General features: G+C 40.1%; 1 protein-coding gene and 1 long non-coding RNA gene across 2 annotated transcripts in view; one reads left to right on the plus strand and one right to left on the minus strand.

The window, feature by feature from the left end:
* LOC139364060 (uncharacterized) overlaps nucleotides 1–20,712 on the plus strand; it is a 57,260-nt gene that overhangs the window by 35,895 nt on the left and 653 nt on the right. The window lies entirely within an intron of this gene.
* LOC105497473 (BTB domain containing 1) overlaps nucleotides 1–20,712 on the minus strand; it is a 58,056-nt gene that overhangs the window by 30,764 nt on the left and 6,580 nt on the right. The window contains exons 2-3 of the mRNA XM_011768586.2: nucleotides 12,379–12,535; nucleotides 5,391–5,496 (exon numbers count right to left, since the gene is read on the minus strand). Coding sequence (XP_011766888.2) covers nucleotides 5,391–5,496; nucleotides 12,379–12,535 — 263 coding nt within the window. The remainder of the gene's footprint in view (nucleotides 1–5,390; nucleotides 5,497–12,378; nucleotides 12,536–20,712) is intronic.

The raw sequence follows: 20,712 nt of genomic DNA on the forward strand, positions 1-20,712 counted from the left end.
TATGAAATATCTAATAGTTATACTTTATATTAAACTTAAATAAAAATGAGTATGCTATACTTACACACAAAAGAAATCAATTAAAGCATTAAATATGATTACATTATCCAGAAATACATAACAGATAAACATTTCTTTAAATACTTTTCTACAATAGCGGCAGGCACAGTGGCTCACTCCTATAATCCCAGAACTTTGGGAGGCTGAGGCGAGTGATCACCTGAGGTCAGGAGTTCGAGACCACCCTGGTCGGTCAACAGGATGAAACCCTATCTCCACAAAAAAAACAAAAATTAGCTGGGCGTGGTGGCAGGCGCCTGTGTAATCCCAGCTACTCGGGATGCTGGGGCAGGAGAATTGCTTGAACTCAAGGAGGCGGAGGCTGCAGTGAGTTGAGATCACGCCATTGCACTCCAGCCTGGGTGATAAGAGCAAAACTCTGTCTCAAAAAAACAAACAAATAAAAAAAACTTTTCTGCGATGGTCTACACATGCTAAGAGCCAAATATTTGCTTAATATCAAACATAAGTAATATCCTAGCAAAGGTATCAAAGTCCCAGACTTTAATAACATGTTAAAAATAAACTGGTTACACATAATTTTTTTTAAAAAAATCAAACTTTAGTATCTCTTATTGTAGCTAAGCGGATGACTATAAACTATGGCACCAGGAAGCCCTTTCACAAGTAAATTAAAAGCAATCAATATGCCACAATACTTGTCGGATTAAGAATATACAGTGATGACAATATTTAACCATTTGATGGAAAACCAGAAGACTTTGAACCTACATGTCTCCACTTGGTATGCTAACAACTTCTGCAGAGATAAACACATAAACTTTATTACTAAAAAAAAGCACATCATACTACCCTTGGTGTAAATTCATTTTGTTCTACCAACATGATAAATTATCTTCATCCTTTAGCAAAAGGCTGTAAGAAACAGTATCTCTTCCTCCAGAATACATATTCAAATCCCAGAGGAGAAAAAACATCCTGAGAATATAAGACAGCTATAAAAAGCTCCTAAGGCCAGCCCTTTCTTTCAGTTCCCAGTCTTCTCTTGAATTACCATTTTCTGGGGCTAGACATAATAGTTCACACCTGTAATCCCAGCACTTTGGGAGGCTGAGGCGGGCAGATGGCTTGAGCCCAGGAGTTCGAAACCTACCTGGGCGACATGGTGAAACCCTCTCTCTACCAAAATAATAATAATAACATTAATAAAAAATGCTTTTTAATTAATTACCAATTTTTAACAAGTACATTTGAAACAAACTAGTCGATGGGGTAGAAAGACAAACACATAGGTCTTCTACTGGCAGATGTGTTAAAGTAAGAAGTTAAAGCTGAGAACCAAATAAAGATCAGAAAAACACAGCAGATTGTTTCATAAATGTAACACAATACTGAATTTTCATATAAACAACTGTGAGTCAAATCAAATGACCAAATATTTATTGGGCTTCTACCCTGTACAAGGCACACACTTCAAGATTAGCAGGCTCCAACGGCATGCATAATTTAAGAGCTATTTATAAGGTGTACGTTACCCAGATGCAAGCAGTAAAACTTCAAATGAGAACAGACTGAAGAACAAATGAAGCATTTGACAGCCCCTAACAGGAAGGAAATTAGGATTACGTAATGTTTCATTAACAACTTGGGCAGTGTTTAGGGCTCTCAAATATCCAGTAATTCAACAGACACCACATGCGGGTGCTCGGGAGGAATCTGATTTAGTCCCTGTCCTTCAGTATATTATAAGCAGTGTATTATTTGTTCCTAAGGTACTGTGCAATATACAAATGAACAACAGGATGTTAGAACAGAGGAATATACCAAGCATCATGGAGGAGGGTGGGGTATCAGCTCTCAAAAAATAAGTCATGTGGAAGTGTTATTTTAGCCAGGATCTTAAGACTGTGTGAGAGCCAGCCAAGATGGGAAGAAAAGGCATTATTCTAGACACAGCCAGTCAGTCCAGTTGATCAACAAATATCAGCTGAACATGTACTATATTCTTCTGTCTTTGGTGCTAGTGATACACTTGTACACAAGACAAAGTCCCTGCCTTCAAGGAGTTTACAATCTAGGAGAGAAAAGTAGACAATCAACATATATATATACACACACAGAGACAAATACCTAGATAAGACTTTGAGAGCAATGTGTATTACAAGGAAATTAAATCAGAGTAAGAGTAATGGAACAGAGATTGCTTAGGGGAACACGGTATCTAATTAAGTAGGTCTCAAGTCTCAGGTCTCCTTTAATCTGAGATGCAAAGATTCAGGGGGAGAAGGATTCTAATCAGAAGGAATAGCAAATACAAAAGAATGGAATATAAATAATCCTAGCCAGCATATATGGGACTTGAATTAGGGGGAGAATAGTAGGAGACAAAGTCAGATGTAGGTAGTGACTTCTAGCTGTTTACCAAATATGTTTTCTCTTCTTCATGAGGTGTGACTAGTCTGCATCTCCTGGCTTCCCTAAAAGTTAGGTGAGATCTTGCAACTGAATGGGACCAATAAAATAACAGTGAAAATATAGGTGCTATATCAGGGTCAAGGCTTTTAATATGTGGGTATTTTCCCTATCCACACTTTCTCCCGTCTGCCAGCAAAACACAGATAATAGCTAGGCTCCAGCGAATGACAGAACAACAAGAGAGAACTACCTATTGACTATAATACTCCCTTGGTCTGTTATGAGTGTGAAATTAACTTCTTTTGTGTTTGAGCCAGTCTGCACTTTTGGGTCTATTTCTTACCACAGCCTAGACTAATATACCCTGACAAATACAAGGTCTGATTTCACAGGGCCCTGTGAGCTTTGATAAGGAATTTAAATTTTATGCAAGTGGCAGTGGGAAGACACTGGAAGCAAGGAAGTTATATGGCCTGATTTTTTACTTATAAAGATCATTCTAGCTGCCATGTAGAGAATGGAGTGTATGGGAGCAAGCCTGGATGAAAGGACAGGTGACAAGAGACCACTGCAATTATCCAGGTAAAAGAGAATGGTGGCTTAGACTATGTGGTAGCCATGGATATGGTAAGAAGTGGTCAGATTCAGGATACATATTCAAAGTAGAGCCATGAGCATCTGCTGATAAGACCACATGTGGGGTATGAGAAAGAATAATAAAGAATAACTGGAGTGTTTAGCCCAAGCAATCAGGTTCATGGTGGTGTTGCTAAGGAAGACTTAAAAGAGTTTGAAAGGAACAGAAGAGACCTAACAGACAGTGAGGGGAATCAATGGTTCTCCTTCGGCTATTCTGTTTCAAATGCCTATAAAATCTCCAAATGAGGATGTCAAGTAGACAGTTGGGTATATGAGTTTGTAGCCAAGAAGAAGACAGGGATTGAAGATACATATTTTGGGTTATCATCATAAAGATAGTATTTAAAGCCATGGGCCTGGATTAGATCTCTCTACTCTCCTACAAGACAAAATGTACATCATTAGCCTATCATTAGATGGTCCTCTATCACCTGGGTTTAACCTGCCTTGCATCTCCTTCCTCATTTATACCTGAGGTTCCACTTGCCCCTAATGCCCTCCCCTCTCCATTATCCAAATACAGTAAGTCCTCAACGTATGGGTTCTTGGAAACTGTGACTTCAAATGAAACAATGTCTAACGAAAGCAATTTTACCTTTGCTTTCTGATGAGCTGATACAAACAAGAGTTAAGTTTTTTTTTTTTTTTTTTTTTTTGAGACAGAGTCTCGCTCTGTCGCCCAGGCTGGAGTGCAGTGGCCGGATCTCGGCTCACTACAAGCTCCGCCTCCCGGGTTCACGCCATTCTCCTGCCTCAGCCTCCCGAGTAGATGGGACTACAGGCGCCCGCCACCTCGCCCGGCTAGTTTTTTGTATTTTTTAGTAGAGATGGGGTTTCACCGTGTTAGCCAGGATGGTCTCGATCTCCTGACCTCGTGATCCACCCATCTCGGCCTCCCAAAGTGCTGGGATTACAGGCTTGAGCCACCGCGCCCAGCCAAGAGTTAAGTTTTTACGGCATATTCCTGGTCACAAAAATACCACCAAGCTTCTAAATACTCAAAGCACTTCTAAATTAAACAGTGAAACAAATGTGAGCTATACATACATTTAAGAAAGATTAATAAAGACAAGAAAGATAATCATTTACCCAATTTTTGGTGAATCGGTGAGTGACAGTGGTTATAGCAGTGGTGGGTTAAATCCAGAAGTAAACGTTTACAAAGTGAAAATTTTGAGGAGCACCTCCCACACAACGCAGTTCAAAAGCAAGTAACATAGTGGGCTTCCCCAGCACTTTCATACTACGTCATTTATCATCAAACGTTTGTATGATTATCATATACTTTACAAATTTTTACTTGATAAATCATTTTCCAATCCACTTATTCCAGTTCAGAGTCTCAGGTGGCTGTAGCTTTAACTTCTTACTTTAACACATCTGCCAGTGGTTTGGTACAGGCAAGAACCAATCCCACATAGTACGTCATTTCATCACAGGGCACACTCACACACACTCTCGTTCAGACTGAGGCCATTTAGGTATACCAAAGAACCTAACATGCACATCTTTGGGATGTGAGAGGAAACTAGAGTGCCTGGAGAAAACCACGAAGATATAGGAGAAGATGTAAACTCTATAGATAGTGGCCTCCCGCCAGGAGTCCACGTTTTTCTTATCAACATTATAATGAAACGACATTATTCAAGGACCTACTGTACTATCCATTCCTTAAGGCTCATATCAGAACCTCCTGTCAAAATTTTCCTAACACTACTGTGACATGAAGTAATCACTCCATTTTCTGAATTTGCATAGTAATTATTTTCTACATATCTAATTTAGAAAAGACAGAAATCACGTTTTACCATATGACCTCTCCTTTGTTTTTTTTTTTTTTTTTTTTTTTTATTTTAAGTTCAGGGGTACATGTGTAGGTTTGTCACACAGGTAAACTTGTGTCATGGGCATTTGCTGTACAGACCATTTCATCACCCAGGTATTAATGCCCTCTCTTCTATTAGCATTTTAAATCTTAATTTTCAAATATTTGTTCCTTGATTCTCCAATTAGACGTTTCCTTAACAAGACAACTCGCCTCTTACTCTTTTTTATATTTCCTGTGGACCCTAGAATAATGCCATGCATATGGTGAGCATTCAATGAATATCTGATTTGAAATCTTTTAACAGGCAATGAGGAAGATAAGACGTTTAGAAATATTTTCCCTAAAACAAAAGAAAGCAACACTCTTAGAGAGACTTCAATCATTTGGGAAAGCCACTAATTTAAAAATAGCTCCTTCTCCAACAAGGCTGACAAGTAAGGCATTAACTGTACTTAAAATATAACAATTTACTTCATAGTGAACTTACCTATATCAATATCAGTAAACCCTTCTGCACTTATTGCATCCATTGTGCTTTTGTCTATTGTATCTAGACAAAGACTAGCAAGCTGAGGTTCATCAAATAATCGAGCCTAAACACATAAAGAGATAGTTATTTAACTTTCACAGTTATTTTACCTTCAGGCTGTACATATTTGAAGTTAACATTGTCAACAGTTATAACTGCTAATTATGTAAAAATATCTACTTGAAATACAGTGATAATGTTTACATATTCTTAAAACTTTTCATTCTACAATCAGAAATGAAAAGCTAAAAATACAAATGCCCTGCTGAGATAAGAACAAATTCACATCACCAATACCAATCCTGTTATTTTTATTTTTGTGTGCTTATAATGTGTGTGCGCGCTTATATGTGTGTGTGTGTGTGTGTGTGTGTGTGTGTATACAGCCTATTTTCTTATACATTACTTATTCTGATCCTTAATGAACCCTTTATGTTAGATAAGGCTTACATTATTATCCCATTTTCAGAGGTTCGGAGAGGTACAGTGACTTGCCTAAGATCATCTAGTTAAATACGTTGCAAAGCTAGGACTTGAATCTTATAGTCTTTTCACTAAACTATAATATCAATTGTCAAGCACAACAGTACAAATATCAGATTTTCTCTTCCATTGCCTGTTTTGATTTTGAGGAGAAAATAGGGTACAAGAATTTTAGAGCATGAGAGCTCTGGGAACCTAAGCAAAATTAGGTCTAATAACACAAGAACAAATACATAAATTCACATGATGGAATATTATACAACAATGAGAATGAACAATCTACAACTACACAAAACAATATAAACAAACCACACAAACCTAATGATGAGCAAAAAAGCCAGAATATATAATAAGCAAGAATATGTACTGTATAATTCCAGAAGAACTAATTTTGGCTTTAAGATGTTAGAAGTCAAGCTTACAATATGTGCTTTTATCAATACGTATGTTATAATTTAAAAAAAAAAAAAAAGGTCTATATGCAGGGGGAGTCCAAGTCAAATTGAAGCAAGGTTTTTAAAAAGCCGAAACACTGAAAAAGGAGGTATGATGATAAGCATGCCAGTGACCAGCCTTTCATTCTGGCCTGGGGTCAGTTCTCTTTACATTTTAGAGGATGGGCAAATACTAAATGCCCAAAAGGTATTTATGTTGGGTTGGGTAGAAACCTTCTGAGAATACTACCAATTAATTAATCATATCATAAATGACACTAATTATTTGGCATGACTGATGACTCTTCATTTAATTTTAAAGTAAAATTCATTTTAAAGTATCCAATAATTCAGATACTACTGAACAACTGATAAATATCTAAACAGTTATGTGTTTTATGGGGGAGAGAAGAAAACATTAAACACATTGGCTTTAGATTTTTTTAATTTAAATATATTTTTAAAATTTTATATATATATTTTAAATTTAAAACATTTACACATAATATAAAATATGTACAGAATACTCGAATATGTTTGAAAATGCACTTCCTTAGATTATACACTGAGCCTGTTTACAATAATTTGCTTTGTCAAATTTTAAATAATTTTAGCACTAAGGAAAAAATTTGTATTAATAAATATTAAATCTATCTCATGCAATTTTCCCTCAAAGTGATTTTCATTCGGAATTTCCTTCTTTTTTTTTTTTAAACTGTACCTTTTTTGCTTAGACACACAAATACTTTGGAATTTCAAATTTACAGAAAAGTTGTAAAGATAGTGCAAAGAAAACCCATATACCCTTTATCCAGATTTATCTATTTAAATATTATTTAACATTTTGCCTCATTTATTACTTTTTTTCCATATATATATGTATATACATCTATCTGGGAGGAGAGACTAAACTATTTGACAGTAAGTTGCATAAATCATGGCCTTTACTCTTTTTTGGCGACAAGGTCTCACTGTCACCCAGGCTAGAGTGCAGTGGCACAATCTCGGCTTACTGAAACCTCCACCTCCCAGGTTCAAGGGATTCGCCTGCCTCAGCCTCCTGAGTAGCTGGGACCACAGGCGCATGCCACCACACCCACCTAATCTTTGAATTTTTAGTAGAGATGGGGTTTCATCGTGTTGGCCAGGCTGGTGTCCAACTCCTGACCTCAAGCGATCTACCTGCCCAAAGTGCTGGGATTACAGGCATGGGTCGCTGTGCTTGGCTTTTGTATTTTTTAATAGAGACGAGGTTTCACCATGTTGCACAGGCTGGTCTCCAGCTTCTGGGCTCAAGCAATCCGCCCATCTCGGCCTCCCAAAGTGCTGGATTTTTGGCGTGAGCCACCAGGCTTGGAGGGCTTTTACTCTTAAATTTCCTAAGATTAAGGATATTCTCTTACATAATCACAGTAATTAACTTTGATAAATTTAACATCAAAACAGTATCTTTATCTAATCCACTGGCTGTATTTCAGTTTTGTCACTTGCCCCAACAACGTTTCTTTTTTGTTGTTTTTGGTTTTTTTGTTTTTTTTTTTTGTTTTTTTTGTTTTTGACAGAGTCTGGCTCTTGTTGCCCAGGCTGGAGTGTAATGGCACGATCTCGGCTCACCGCAACCTCTGCCTCCCAGGTTCAAGCAATTCTCCTGCCTCAGCCTCTCAAGTAGCTGGGATTACAGGCACGCGCCACCACATCCAGCTAATTTTTTTGTATTTTTAGTAGAGACAGGGTTTCTCCATGTTGGTCAGGCTGGTCTCGAACTCCCAACCTCAGGTGATCCGCCCACCTGGGCCTCCCAAAGTGCTGAGATTATAGGCGTGAGCCACCACGCCCGGCCCAACAATGTTTTTTAATAATATTTTTCCTTTTATTACACGATCTAGTCTAGGATCACAGTTATACATTTTCAAAGTATGAAGCAATACATTTTTATAAAGTGAAATTCTAATATCAACAGATTTTTTTTTTTTTTGAGACAGAGTCTCGCTCTGTCAGGTTGGAGTACAGTGGCACGATCTCGGCTCACTGCAAGCTCCGCCTCCCGGGTTCACGCCACTCTACTGCCTCACCTCCCGAGTAGCTGGGACTACAGGCACCCGCCACCTCGCCTGGCTAATTTTTTTTGTATTTTTGGTAGAGACGGGGTTTCACCGTGTTAGCCAGGATGGTCTCGATCTCCTGACCTCGTGATCTGCCCGGCTTGGCCTCCCAAAGTGCTGGGATTGCAGCATGAGCCACCGCACCCAGCCTCAACAGATACTTTAATTGGCCAACTCAACTGTATTTTTAGTTGGTGTTTATATAAAAATTTATCTTTCACTCTAGGAAAAACAATTTTTTATAAAAGTTTTCTTATTCAGGGTAAAAAATGTCTATCACTCCTTACACAGGCAATATCAAATTTCCTATGGAATCTATTGCTGCTATTTAGGGTAAAATAAATTTTCTCAAAACTGAGTTTGATTTTGGCATTACCTCTGATAACATTTCATAAAAAGTGTTTTTCCCTCTATAAATCATGCTGGTACAGTATACTGGCACTTTGTTTTAGAGAGAAGCTTGCAAAAGCCTTCTTAAGTAAATGAACATGCTCAATTCAAATGACTCACTTGGCAGGAACAAGAAGTTTCACATGACAATTCATGGGCTAATTCGCATGACCCCACCAGTGAAAAATGTAATGTAATATTGGAATCTCAGACCAACAAGATATTGAAAAGTTCTTTTTTTCTCATAGTGACACCTGTTAACCCTTGCTACTCAAAATGTGCTCCAGAAACACTGGTGTCATCTGAATGCCTGTTAGAAAAGTACTTCTGGGGCCCTATTCTGGTCCTACTGAACCAAAATCTGCATTTTAACTGCCAAAGTTTAGTTTATTGGTTTCTGAATTTATATCTCACCTTTAAAATAAAAGTAGTTAAGTGATCGTCTCTACATGCATTAAAACTGCTTGGACAATAAAGAATCTCATGAGTATCAACTTATTTACTAGATTTTAATCACAAATTCAAAAGAGGAAAAATAGAGATATCACTTATTAGTTATATGACTTTGATCAAGTTACTTCACCTCTCTGTGACTCAATTTCCTGACTTAAAAATGGTGATAATAAGAAAATCTTTACTTTGAAAACCTACACCTCATGAAGTTATTGTGAGGATTAAATGAATTAATGTACACAAAGTGCTGAGAAAGATGCCTGGCATACAATTATCTCCCAGTACATTCTGCTATTATCAGTATCACTAAACCTGAACAACTGTTGATTTTAGGTGAGACCTTAGTTTTACCACTGCTGTCTAGTAATAAGATGTTAACTTCCGTAAGCTTCCATTTTTGATCTTTAAAAAGGGGATAAGGAGATAACAGGCGAGGCATGATGGCTCATGCCTGTAATCCCACCACTTTGGGAGGCCAAGGTGCGTGGATGACTTGAGGTCAGGAGTTTGAGACCAGCTTGGCCAACATGGTAAAACCCTGTCTCTACTAAAAATAAAAAATTAGCCGGGCGTGGTGGTGTGCCCCCGTAATCCCAGCTACTCGGGTGACCAAGGCAGGAGAATTGCTTGAACCTGGGAGGTGGAGGCTGCAGTGAGCCAAACTGCACCACTGCACTCCAGGCTGGGCAACAGAGTGAGACTCTGCCTCAAAAATGAAAGAAAAAAGAAAAAAAGGGATAATAATATTAAACTACATCATCACAGCATCATAGTGAAGAGTAAGTGCTAAAATATAGGTAAAGGGGATAATTTGGTGTCTGGCATACATGGAGTTCTATAATTACGTCCAAGAAGAGATGACATCATAATGTTCTTTCTTCTGTAACTACAAATACTTAATGACAGAAGATGTTTTTAAAAGGTACCAAACAGGCCGGGCGCGGTGGCTCAAGCCTGTAATCCCAGCACTTTGGGAGGCCGAGACGGGCGGATCACGAGGTCAGGAGATCGAGACCATCCTGGCTAACACGGTGAAACCCCGTCTCTACTAAAAAATACAAAAAACTAGCCGGGCACAGTGGCGGGCGCCTGTAGTCCCAGGTACTCGGGAGGCTGAGGCAGGAGAATGGCGTGAACCCGGGAGGTGGAGCTTGCAGTGAGCTGAGATCCGGCCACTGCACTCCAGCTTGCGCGGCAGAGCGAGACTGTCTCAAAAAAAAAAAAAAAAAAAAAAAGGTACCAAACATTTTCTTTTTTTTTTTTTTGAGACGGAGTTTCACTCTGTCGCCAGGCTGGAGTGCAGTGGTGTGATCTCAGCTCACTGCAAACTCTGCCTCCCAGGTTCAAGCAATTCTCCTGCCTCAGCCTCCCGAGTAGCTGGGACTACAGGCACATGCCATCACGCCCAGCTAATTTTTATATTTTTAGTAGACACGGGGTTTCACTATGTTGGCCAGGATGGTCTTGATCTCTTGACCTCATGATCTCCCCGCCTCGGCCTCCGAAAGTGCTGGGATTACAGGCATGAGCCACCGTGCCCGGCTGGTACCAAACATTTTCTAAATGATAGAATGAACACTGAACTGGGAAACAAGAGCTCTGGGCATGGCCCTACCCGGCCTATGAGGGTTTGGAAAGGCAGTTAATTACCCCAGGTTTAATTTTCCCGTTTGTAAAATGAGAGGGTTGAGCTAGGGGCCATCAATGATTATTTCCAGTACTAATATCAAATGGGGTATTTTATCACCTTAGAATTTTAAAAACAATTTTTACATAGGATTACAACATTGTCTAAAAAGAAAAAAACTGTTTATATACAAAGTACAAAGCTCAGATTACACACATATAACAAATGCTAAATACTATATGTTAAGGACTGGTTAAAAGTTCCACAGTTGTGTTCAGTTTGTAAAAATTCATTAGACTATACACTCAGAATACGTGTAATTTTCTTTTTTTCGAGACAGAGTTCCCCTCTGTCACCCAAGCTGGACTGCAATGGCGCAGTCTCGGCTCACTGCAACCTCCACCTGCCACGCTCAAATGATTCTCCTAACTCAACCTCCCAAGTAGCTGGGGTTACAGGCATGCGCCACCATGCTCGGCTAATTTTTGTGTTTTTAGTAGAGACTGGGTTTTGCCTTGTTGGCCAGGGTGGTCTCGAACTATTGGCCTCAAGTGATCCGCCCACCTTGGCCTCCCAAAGTGCTGGGATTAAAGGCTTGAGCCACCATACTCAGCCACAATCTATGTAGTTTTCTATATGGATCCCATACTTAGTGAAAACTTAAAAATGTCAGAAAAAGAATATTTCATATAAACCTAAAACTTTAACTCCTCCAGGAGTGGATCAGCAAGTTTCCAGATTACAGGTCCAAAGATCATTAATCTTAGAACTTTTCAGGACTTGAAATATTCCATCTTTATTCCAGATACAGCAAAATTTGACAACGAAGACATTCATAAAATTTCATGCTATCATACTCTCAATCATAAGCAGAAACAATACTGGATCTCAATCTCAACTCCAATCCTAAATAGCTATCTAACCTTGAATCACAACACCCCACTTATATATATATATATATAAGTCTTCAGCTTCTTCACCTATATGATCCAGCACCGTATTAACTCTAATATGCTTTTTTTGGAGATGGAGTCTCGCTCTGTCTCCCAGGATGTCCACCCCACCACCCTGATTCAAGCAATTCTTCTGCCTCAGCCTCTTGAATAGCTGGGATTACAAGCCCGTGTCACCATGCCAGGATAATTTTTGTATTTTTAGTAGAGATGGGGTCATGCTGGCCAGGCTGGTCTTGAACTCCTGACCTCAAGTGATCTACCTGCTTCAGCCTCCCAAAGTCTTGGAATTATAGGCATGAACCACCGTGCATGGCCTCTAACACACTTTTCAATTCTAAAATCTTACGGATCTGATATATTTCCCCAATTTGTATTATAAAAATAATAATATATACTTTAAAATTATAATCTAGAATTCTCCAGGAAATATTAAACACCCATATATAGTTTACTCAAAATTTTAAAACTACAATGATACATACCTTAGCTACATTTACTTACCTGAGTGAGTAACATAAAGGCATTATCTGCCCTAAGATGTTTGGTGAGAAATTCCACACAGTGTGCTTCCAAGGCTGGGACTGCATATTTCTTGGCAGTATAAAGAGTGGTCATAACTGTTTCTGGACCAATTTGAACTTCATCTGAATATAGAAATCTGGAAAGCAATTGGCACATTTGTAGAGATGATCAGTAATGTTTTAGATAAGCAATCCATCGAAGTTAAATTTCTAAGGAATATTTATATTTTTATTATTTTATATTTTCATCTATCCATCCATCTATCCACCCACCCACCCATCCATCCATCCATCCATCCATCCATCCATCCATCCATCCATCCATCCACAGGGTCTTGATCGATTCCAGGCTGCAGTGCATGGCTCACTGCAGCTTCAACCTCTCTGGCTCAAGCCATCCTCCCACCTCAGCTCCCCAAATAGCTGGGACTACAAGTTTGCACCACCACACCTGGCTAATTTTTTATTTTTTGTAGAGACAGGTTTCACCATATTGCCCAGACTGGTCTTAAACTCCTGGGCTCAAGCCATCCTCCCACCTCAGCCTCCCGAAGTGCTGGGAGAATATTTTAAAACATAATGAGCAAACTGAAAAATAATCTGAAATCAGTATCACAACAGAGAGGCATAAGAATGATATAATGGACTTTGGGGACTCGCGGGGGGAAGGATGGGAGGGGAGTGAGGGATAAAAGACTACATACTGGGTACAGTGTATACTGCTCAGGTGACAAGTGTACCAAAATTTCAGAAATCACCACTAAAGAGCTTATCCATGTAATAAAAAACCACCTGTTCCTAAAAAACTATTGAAATAAAAATAAAAATAAATCTGCATCAGTCTTCCAATCTACAGGGCATTTGCACATACATCATCTCATTTTATTCTTACTTAATCCTGAGGATTATTAATATTATTACTTAATCATGAGACAAATCTATGTCTCCAAGCCATCCTCAGAGTTCTTTCTAGTACCCCACTGCTCCTTAGGACAACAGTGGTTCACTTATCTTTCCCTCATCAAAAGATGTTCACTTAAGTAAATCTGCAGGTGGCTAAAATTGCATCTCTAAGTGTTAAAATATTCATTGATTTCTTGATGACAGTGCCTTCTTATTCTGCGCATCTTTTAACCTTCCATCGTTATCCCAGAATTAGCATAATGACCACAGATTAGAGTACTGTGGCTTGGGAGGAATAAAGCAACTTAATAATATATTAAATGACTCCATCTTGCTATGTACTTTGTAGTATTTAGGTCCAATTTTTCTCTAAAAATATTATCTAGCAGCCCAATGTTGCCTTCCTCCTAGTTCACTGCTTCTAACTGGTAGGTCGAGAGATAAATCAGTTTTATAGAACTGAGAAAAATGGGGGAGGGTGAGCATCAGGATAAATAGCTAATGCATGCTGGGCTTAATGCCCAGGTGACAGGTTGATAGGTTGATAGGTGCAGCAAACCACATTGCCACATGTTTACCTATGTAACAAACCTACACATCCTGCACTTGTACCCTGGAACTTAAAATAAAATAAAATAAAATAAAATAAACAGACCGAGCACGGTGGCTCACGTCTGTAATCCCAACACTTTGGGAGGCTGAGGCAGGTGGATCACCTGAGGTCAGGAGTTCGAGACCAGCCTGGTCATCAAGGTGAAACCCAGTCTCTACTAAAAATACAAAAATTAGCTAGGCCTGTAATCCCAGTTACTCAGGAGGCTGAGGCAGGAGAATCGCTTGAACCTGGGAGGCACAGGTTGCTGTGAGTCGAGATCGTGCCACTGCATGCTGGCATGGGCAACAGAGCTAGACTCCATCTCAAAAATAAATAAATAATAAAATTAAAAACAAAAAAAAAAAAGAAATGAGAAAAAGCTAAGATTCTCAGTGAAGACCTGGGTGGTTCTTGTTAAACTATACTTGAACTTGTGCATATCATCTTTAGGTCTCTTTCTGTGGCTCCTCAGAAACCCTTGTGCTTACTGCCCAGTCTCAGCTACACTTAAGATAGCTGAGGCTACTGGAGAAGTACGGCATTAAGAACCATTATTTCGGCCAGGTGCAGTGGCTCACGCCTGTAATCCCAGCACTTTAGGAGGCCAAGGTGGGCGGATCACGAGGTCAGCAGATCGAAATCATCCTGGCCAACATGTGAAATGCCATCTCTACTAAAAATACAAAAATTAGCCAAATGTGGTGGCGCGCACCTGTAATCCCAGCTGCTCAGAAGACTGAGGCAGGAGAATCACTTGAACCTGGGAGGCAGAGATTGTAGTGAGCCGAGATTGCACCACTGCACTCCAGCCTGGCAACAGAGCAAGACTCCTTCTCATAAAAACAAATAAATAAAAAATAAAAAAGAAGAACCATTATTTCTTTTTCTTTTTTTTTTGAGACGGAGTTTTGCTCTTGTTGCCCAGGCTGGAGTACAATGGCGTGCTCTCAGCTCACTGCAACTTCCGTCTCCCAGGTTCAAGTGATTCTCCTACCTCAGCCTCCCGAATAGCTGGAATTATAGGCGCCCGCCAACACACCTGGCTAATTTTTTGTATTTTTAGTAGAGATGAGGTTTCACTATGTTGGACAGGCTGGTCTCGAACTCCTGACCTCAGGTGATCCACCTGCCTTGGCCTCCTAAAGTGGTAGGATTATAGGTGTGAGCCACCGTGCCTGGCTCTTTTTTTTTTTTTTTTGAGAGAGTCTCATTTTGTCGCTGAGGTTAGAGTACACTGATGCAATCTCTGCTCACTGCAACCTCCACCCCCCGGTGGAGGAAAAATTTTTTTAAGATTTTTTTAAGATTATTTACCCAGAAGATTCAGACCCAAGTAGCCTTAGATATGAGCTCCCAGAACACTTACTATACTTGTATTTCCAGGACCCAAGTTGTAAAATACGGGTTTAAGAAAACCCATTATTGGCTGGGCGCAGTGGCTCACGCCTGTAATCCCAGCACTTTGGGAGGCCGAGGTGGGTGGATCACTAGGTCAGGAGATTGAGGCCATCCTGGCTAACAGGGTAAAACCCTGTCTTTACTAAAAATGAAAAAAAAAAAAAAATTAGACGGGCACGGTGGCAGGCGCCTGTAGTCCCAGCTACTCAGGAGGCTGAGGCAGGAGAATGGCGAGAACCTGGGAGGGTGGAGCTTTCAGTGAGCCAAGATCGAGCTACTGCACTCCAGCCTGGGTGACAGAGAGAGACGACTCCATCTCAAAAAAAAAAAAAAAACCCAGAAAACCCATTATCTTCTTTCAGAATACTCTTATTACACTGAGGTGAGTGAGGAAAGTTAAGTTCTATTTCATGTCCCTACCCTCTACCTTTCAACTTCCTCATTTTATTCCTATGGCCATAATCACCATACACAATGAAATGCTAGCCTGTTACATCCCCCTCACTCCCTACCTTAACCAAATCCTGGCACTTCTCTGATAAGTTACCTTTACAACTATCTCAAGTGGAGGTATACTCCCCTGTATCTCAGGTTCAAAGGCAAGGGTGCTGTTTTTCAGAATCACATTGTTCTTACATACTTTTTTCCCTTGAACACTCCTTTTAGAGACTCCTCAGTCAACTGTATCACCCTCATAACGTTCACTTGACATTATGTAGCATACTCTGTGATGAATACAGAGAATAAAAAACTAAGTAAGGCATAGTCCCTCCTGGCCAAAGGGAGGGGAATGAATAAACCAGAGAGAAAGCTACCATTTGTTGAGTGTCTGCCATATGACAAATGCCAATTCATTTAATCCTCTCCCATAGAAGGAAGGTGCTATTCCCTAAATTTCAATAAGAAAACCAAGGCTGAGAAAACAGAAGAGCTGTTTACTATCACGCACCATTTCTGGGCTTCTAACTGTTTTCAGTGCCATACAATAAGGCCAAGAGGAAATAGACTGCTTGGGTTTGAGCTTGTTTTGTCACTTGCTAGCCATGTGACTTAAGTTATTATCAACGCCTGCCTCTCTAAAAAGAGAATAACAGCACCTACTTCATAAAGTTGTGAAGATTAACCTAAATTAAAACACAAAGCATTTTGAATAATGCCTGACAAATTGCCTCAGTAAATATTAGCTATTTATCTGCATGTTGTCTCATATTTTTTATCATTATTTCCCTCTGCATTTTGGAAGATTTCCTGGCCATTATCTTCTGGTGCCTTCCTCTTTTTCTCCCCAGCAATCACGTTTAAATTTCTAAGAATCCTTGCTTCTTTCTTGATCATTCCTTTTTTCTCCACAGCATCACGTCCTGGTTTTATGAATACAAAAACTTTCTGAAGTCTCCAAGATGACATTAACCAAAGTTTTAAAAGTTCTCCTCTATTTCCTTGAGGATCCGCTGCTGTGTTTCTCTTGGTCTTTGTCATTCACATTCTGCTTTTCCTTATATGTCAAATGATTAAACACTGTCTCCAACTTCAGTATTCTAAGCAGCGGGTCTGTTTTCAAGATAAAACAATCTCCAAAACAGAAAGGTTGGCTGGGAGCTCTGTGTATATGGGAGGCTTGCTGACTGGCACTGGCACCTGGCATTAGAGTGGGAAGCCAGCCCGAGCACAGGGACCCCTCAAAGCCATTGGAAGAGGGCTTAACCCTGGGGTCCAAAAGCCATACCCAGCAGTCCCAGTTCTTCTCAGGCATTCTGTTCAATTTATCTCAAAAAACCTGTCCATTGTCATAGGGAGTAAGTCTGCAACCGCTGGTTAAGGGGATGGTTTACACACAGGCTTTAAATTAATTTCCATGTTATAGCACTACCTTCTTATTTCCACCCTCCTTACTTCCAACTCCTAGCCAAGAACTTTGTTGGGGTTCTGCCAGGAAAGGCGCTCCCAGCTCCACTGAGGCTCTGAAAGCTCTGGATTCTGGGCTCCAGATTCATCCACTCTAGTTCATCCATCAACCAGCTTCCATCTTCTTTGTTCCTTTCTACTCTGTTGGCCCTTCCAACTTCTCTTTTTCTCTTCATTGTAATGGACTTACCATTTTTAAAAAAATTCTTAATAATCATTTTAATTGAGAGGGAGAAAATGCTAACAGCATGCTCAATTCCCTTCTTAAACTAGAAATCAAAGAAATTTTTGTTTTAGGCCAGGCACAGTGGCTCATGCCTGTAATCCCAGCTATCTGGGAGGTTGAGGCGGGAGACTCACTTGAATTTGGGAGGCAGAAGTTGCAGTGAGCCGAGATCGCACAACTGCACTCTAGCCTGGCCAACAAAGTGAGACTCAAAAAAAATTTAAAACAATTTTTTTGGCCTGGCGCGGTGGCTCAAGCCTGTAATCCCAGCACTTTGGGAGGCCAAGACGGGCGGATCACGAGGTCAGGAGATCGAGACCATCCTGGCTAACATGGTGTAAACCCCGTCTCTACTAAAAAATACAAAAAACTAGCCGGGCGAGGTGGCGGGCGCCTGTAGTCCCAGCTACTCGGGAGGCTGAGGCAGGAGAATGGTGTAAACCCGGGAGGCGGAGCTTGCAGTGAGCTGAGATCCGGTCACTGCGCTCCAGTCTGGGCAGCAGAACGAGACTCCGTCTCAAAAAAAAAAAAAAAAAATTTTTGTTTTGTTTTGTTTTAAGGACAAGGTAGAAGTCTAGAAGTCCTTACATTCCTGCCTTTATTTATTTTTGTCAGGTAAAAATTACTAGAGTTGTAAAACAGAGCAGGAATGTGAGGCCTTTATCACCATTTGCCCTTGAGTAGATTCACACTTAAGAGCACAAGTGCCACAAACCTAAACACGGTTCTATGAGAATCTATAAATGCAGGCTTTGACTTAGGAAGATGTGGAAAAGGTTTGTAGAGGAATTTCTGCTTGAGATTAGATCTAAAGGGATTAAAAGGACAGGGGGAAGTACATTCCAGGAACAAGAGAGAATCATGTTTGTAGATTACTTTGTGTGAGATCTCCCATTCAAATTGCTTTTATCAAATTATACTTCGGTAATATACTTTTGGTTTCTATCAAGGAACATTTTTAAAGAACAAGTATGCATCTGAAGACACAGATTGAAGACACTTCATTACAGCAATGCCTTCTGTATGAAGGGATCTCATCAGGATTTTTTTTTAAACTCATCTAATTATTAGATTTACGCATCTTCTAAGCAGTTGCCTTGTTTTTAATCTATAAATAATTATGTCCACCCACGTTTCTCTTTTTGCATTAGCTGCTAAAATAATTAAAACAAAGTTAGCCGGGCCTGGTGGCTCACGCCTGTAATCCCAGCACTTTGGGAGGCCAAGGCAGGTGGATCACTTGAGGTCAGGAGTTCAAGATCAGCCTGCCCAACCTGGTGAAACCCCACCTCTACTAAAAATATTAAAATTAGCGTGGTGGTGGGTGCCTGTAATCCCAGCTACTCCGGAGGCTGAGGCAGGAGAATCACTTGAACCCAGGGCGGCAGAGGTTGCAGTGAGCTGAGATCGAGCCATTGTACTCCAGCCTGGGTGACAGAGCAAGACTCTGTCTCAAAAGCAACAACGGCAAAAAATAATAATAATAATAAAAGTTTATAGCTTACTTATAACATACATTTTGTTTGCTTCTGAGACAGGGTCTCATTGTCACTCCGGGTGGAGACTGGTGGCAAGATCATAGCTCACTGTATCCTCAAATTCCTGGGCTCAAGTGAGTCTCCTGCTTCAGCCTCCGGAGTAGTTAACACTACAGGCACATGCCACTATGCTCAGCTAATTTTTTTTTTATGTTTTTGTAGAGACGGGTCTTGCTATATTTCCCAGGCTAGTTTCAAACTCCTGGACTCAAGCAATCCTCCTGCCTCGGCCTCCCCAGGTGCTGGGATTACAGGCCTGAGCCACTGTACCCAGCTTGACAGCATACATTTTTCTATTAGCTTCACTCTTGACTCTAGTTTATTTCTTACCCTGTGTTTCTTATAAGCCTCGGCCTCCCCAGGTGCTGGGATTACAGGCCTGAGCCACTGTACCCAGCTTGACAGCATACATTTTTCTATTAGCTTCACTCTTGACTCTAGTTTATTTCTTACCCTGTGTTTCTTTTTTTTTTTTTTTTTTTTTTTTTTTTTTGAGACGGAGTCTCGCGCTGTCACCCAGGCTGGAGTGCAGTGGCCGGATCTCAGCTCACTGCAAGCTCCGCCTCCCGGGTTCACGCCATTCTCCTGCCTCCGCCTCCCGAGTAGCTGGGACTACAGGCGTCCGCCACCTCGGCCGGCTAGTTTTTTGTATTTTTTAGTAGAGACGGGGTTTCACCGTGTTAACCAGGATGGTCTCGATCTCCTGACCTCGTGATCCGCCCGTCTCGGCCTCCCAAAGTGCTGGGATTACAGGCTTGAGCCACCGCGCCCGGCCATACCCTGTGTTTCTTATAAGACATTTTAAGTTATTTTGGGTGCACTGCAAATTAAAAATAAATACAGGACAATAAACAATAAGAAAAGGATCTCTGTGTATCTTAGATTTTTAATTTCTTATACACTACTAGGCACATTGTGGGCATGTGTTTAAGTCTCAATAAATACACGTTAATTGACTAGACAATTCAGTATAGGTTTCTATATAATGTCAAAAGGGAAAATATTTTCATTTGTAATAAAAAAAAGTTACTTAAAAATCCAAGAATCCTCTTGGTTCGTATGTATACATTTCTTCTACATTCTATTTAATTATTAGAGTTTCTATAATATTTTTAAAAAACTAAGCCAAGGTTTTTAAAATATAAAGATTAAACATGACATTACCACAATTCTTTGTATTTTAAAGTGACCATTTAAGCTCTCATATATAACCTCTAAGGACGAGAGCACAGAAAAATTATTACATATCCTCAAATTAGTCCTATTTTCCCCCAAAATTAATAGTTTTCCAAAAAACAAACAAAAGACAAAAAAATAAAAACACTTAGGTTACATTTAATCTAATTAAAAATGTAAAGCTGGGCACGGTAGCTCACACCTGTAATCCCAGCACTTTGGGAGGCCCAGGCAGGCAGAACACCTGGGGTCAAGAGTTTGAGACCAGCCTGGCCAATATGGTAAAACCCCATCTCTACTAAAAATACAAAAATTAGCCGGTGTGGTGGCACACACCTGTAATCCCAGCTATTCGGGAGGCTGAGCCAAGACAATCACTTGAACCCAGCAGGGGGAGGCTGGGTGAGCCAAGATCACACCACTGTACTCCAGCCTGGGCAACAGAGACTATCTCAAAAAATAAAATAAAACAAATTGTAAAAGCCTAAGGTGAAAACTTGATTTTATATAAGAATGATCAAAAGATCATGTATAAGAAACTCTGTATCACTACTTATCTGTTCATTTTACTCA

Source organism: Macaca nemestrina, chromosome 7 (assembly GCF_043159975.1).
Source record: "Macaca nemestrina isolate mMacNem1 chromosome 7, mMacNem.hap1, whole genome shotgun sequence".
In the NCBI taxonomy this organism is placed as follows: domain Eukaryota; kingdom Metazoa; phylum Chordata; class Mammalia; order Primates; family Cercopithecidae; genus Macaca; species Macaca nemestrina.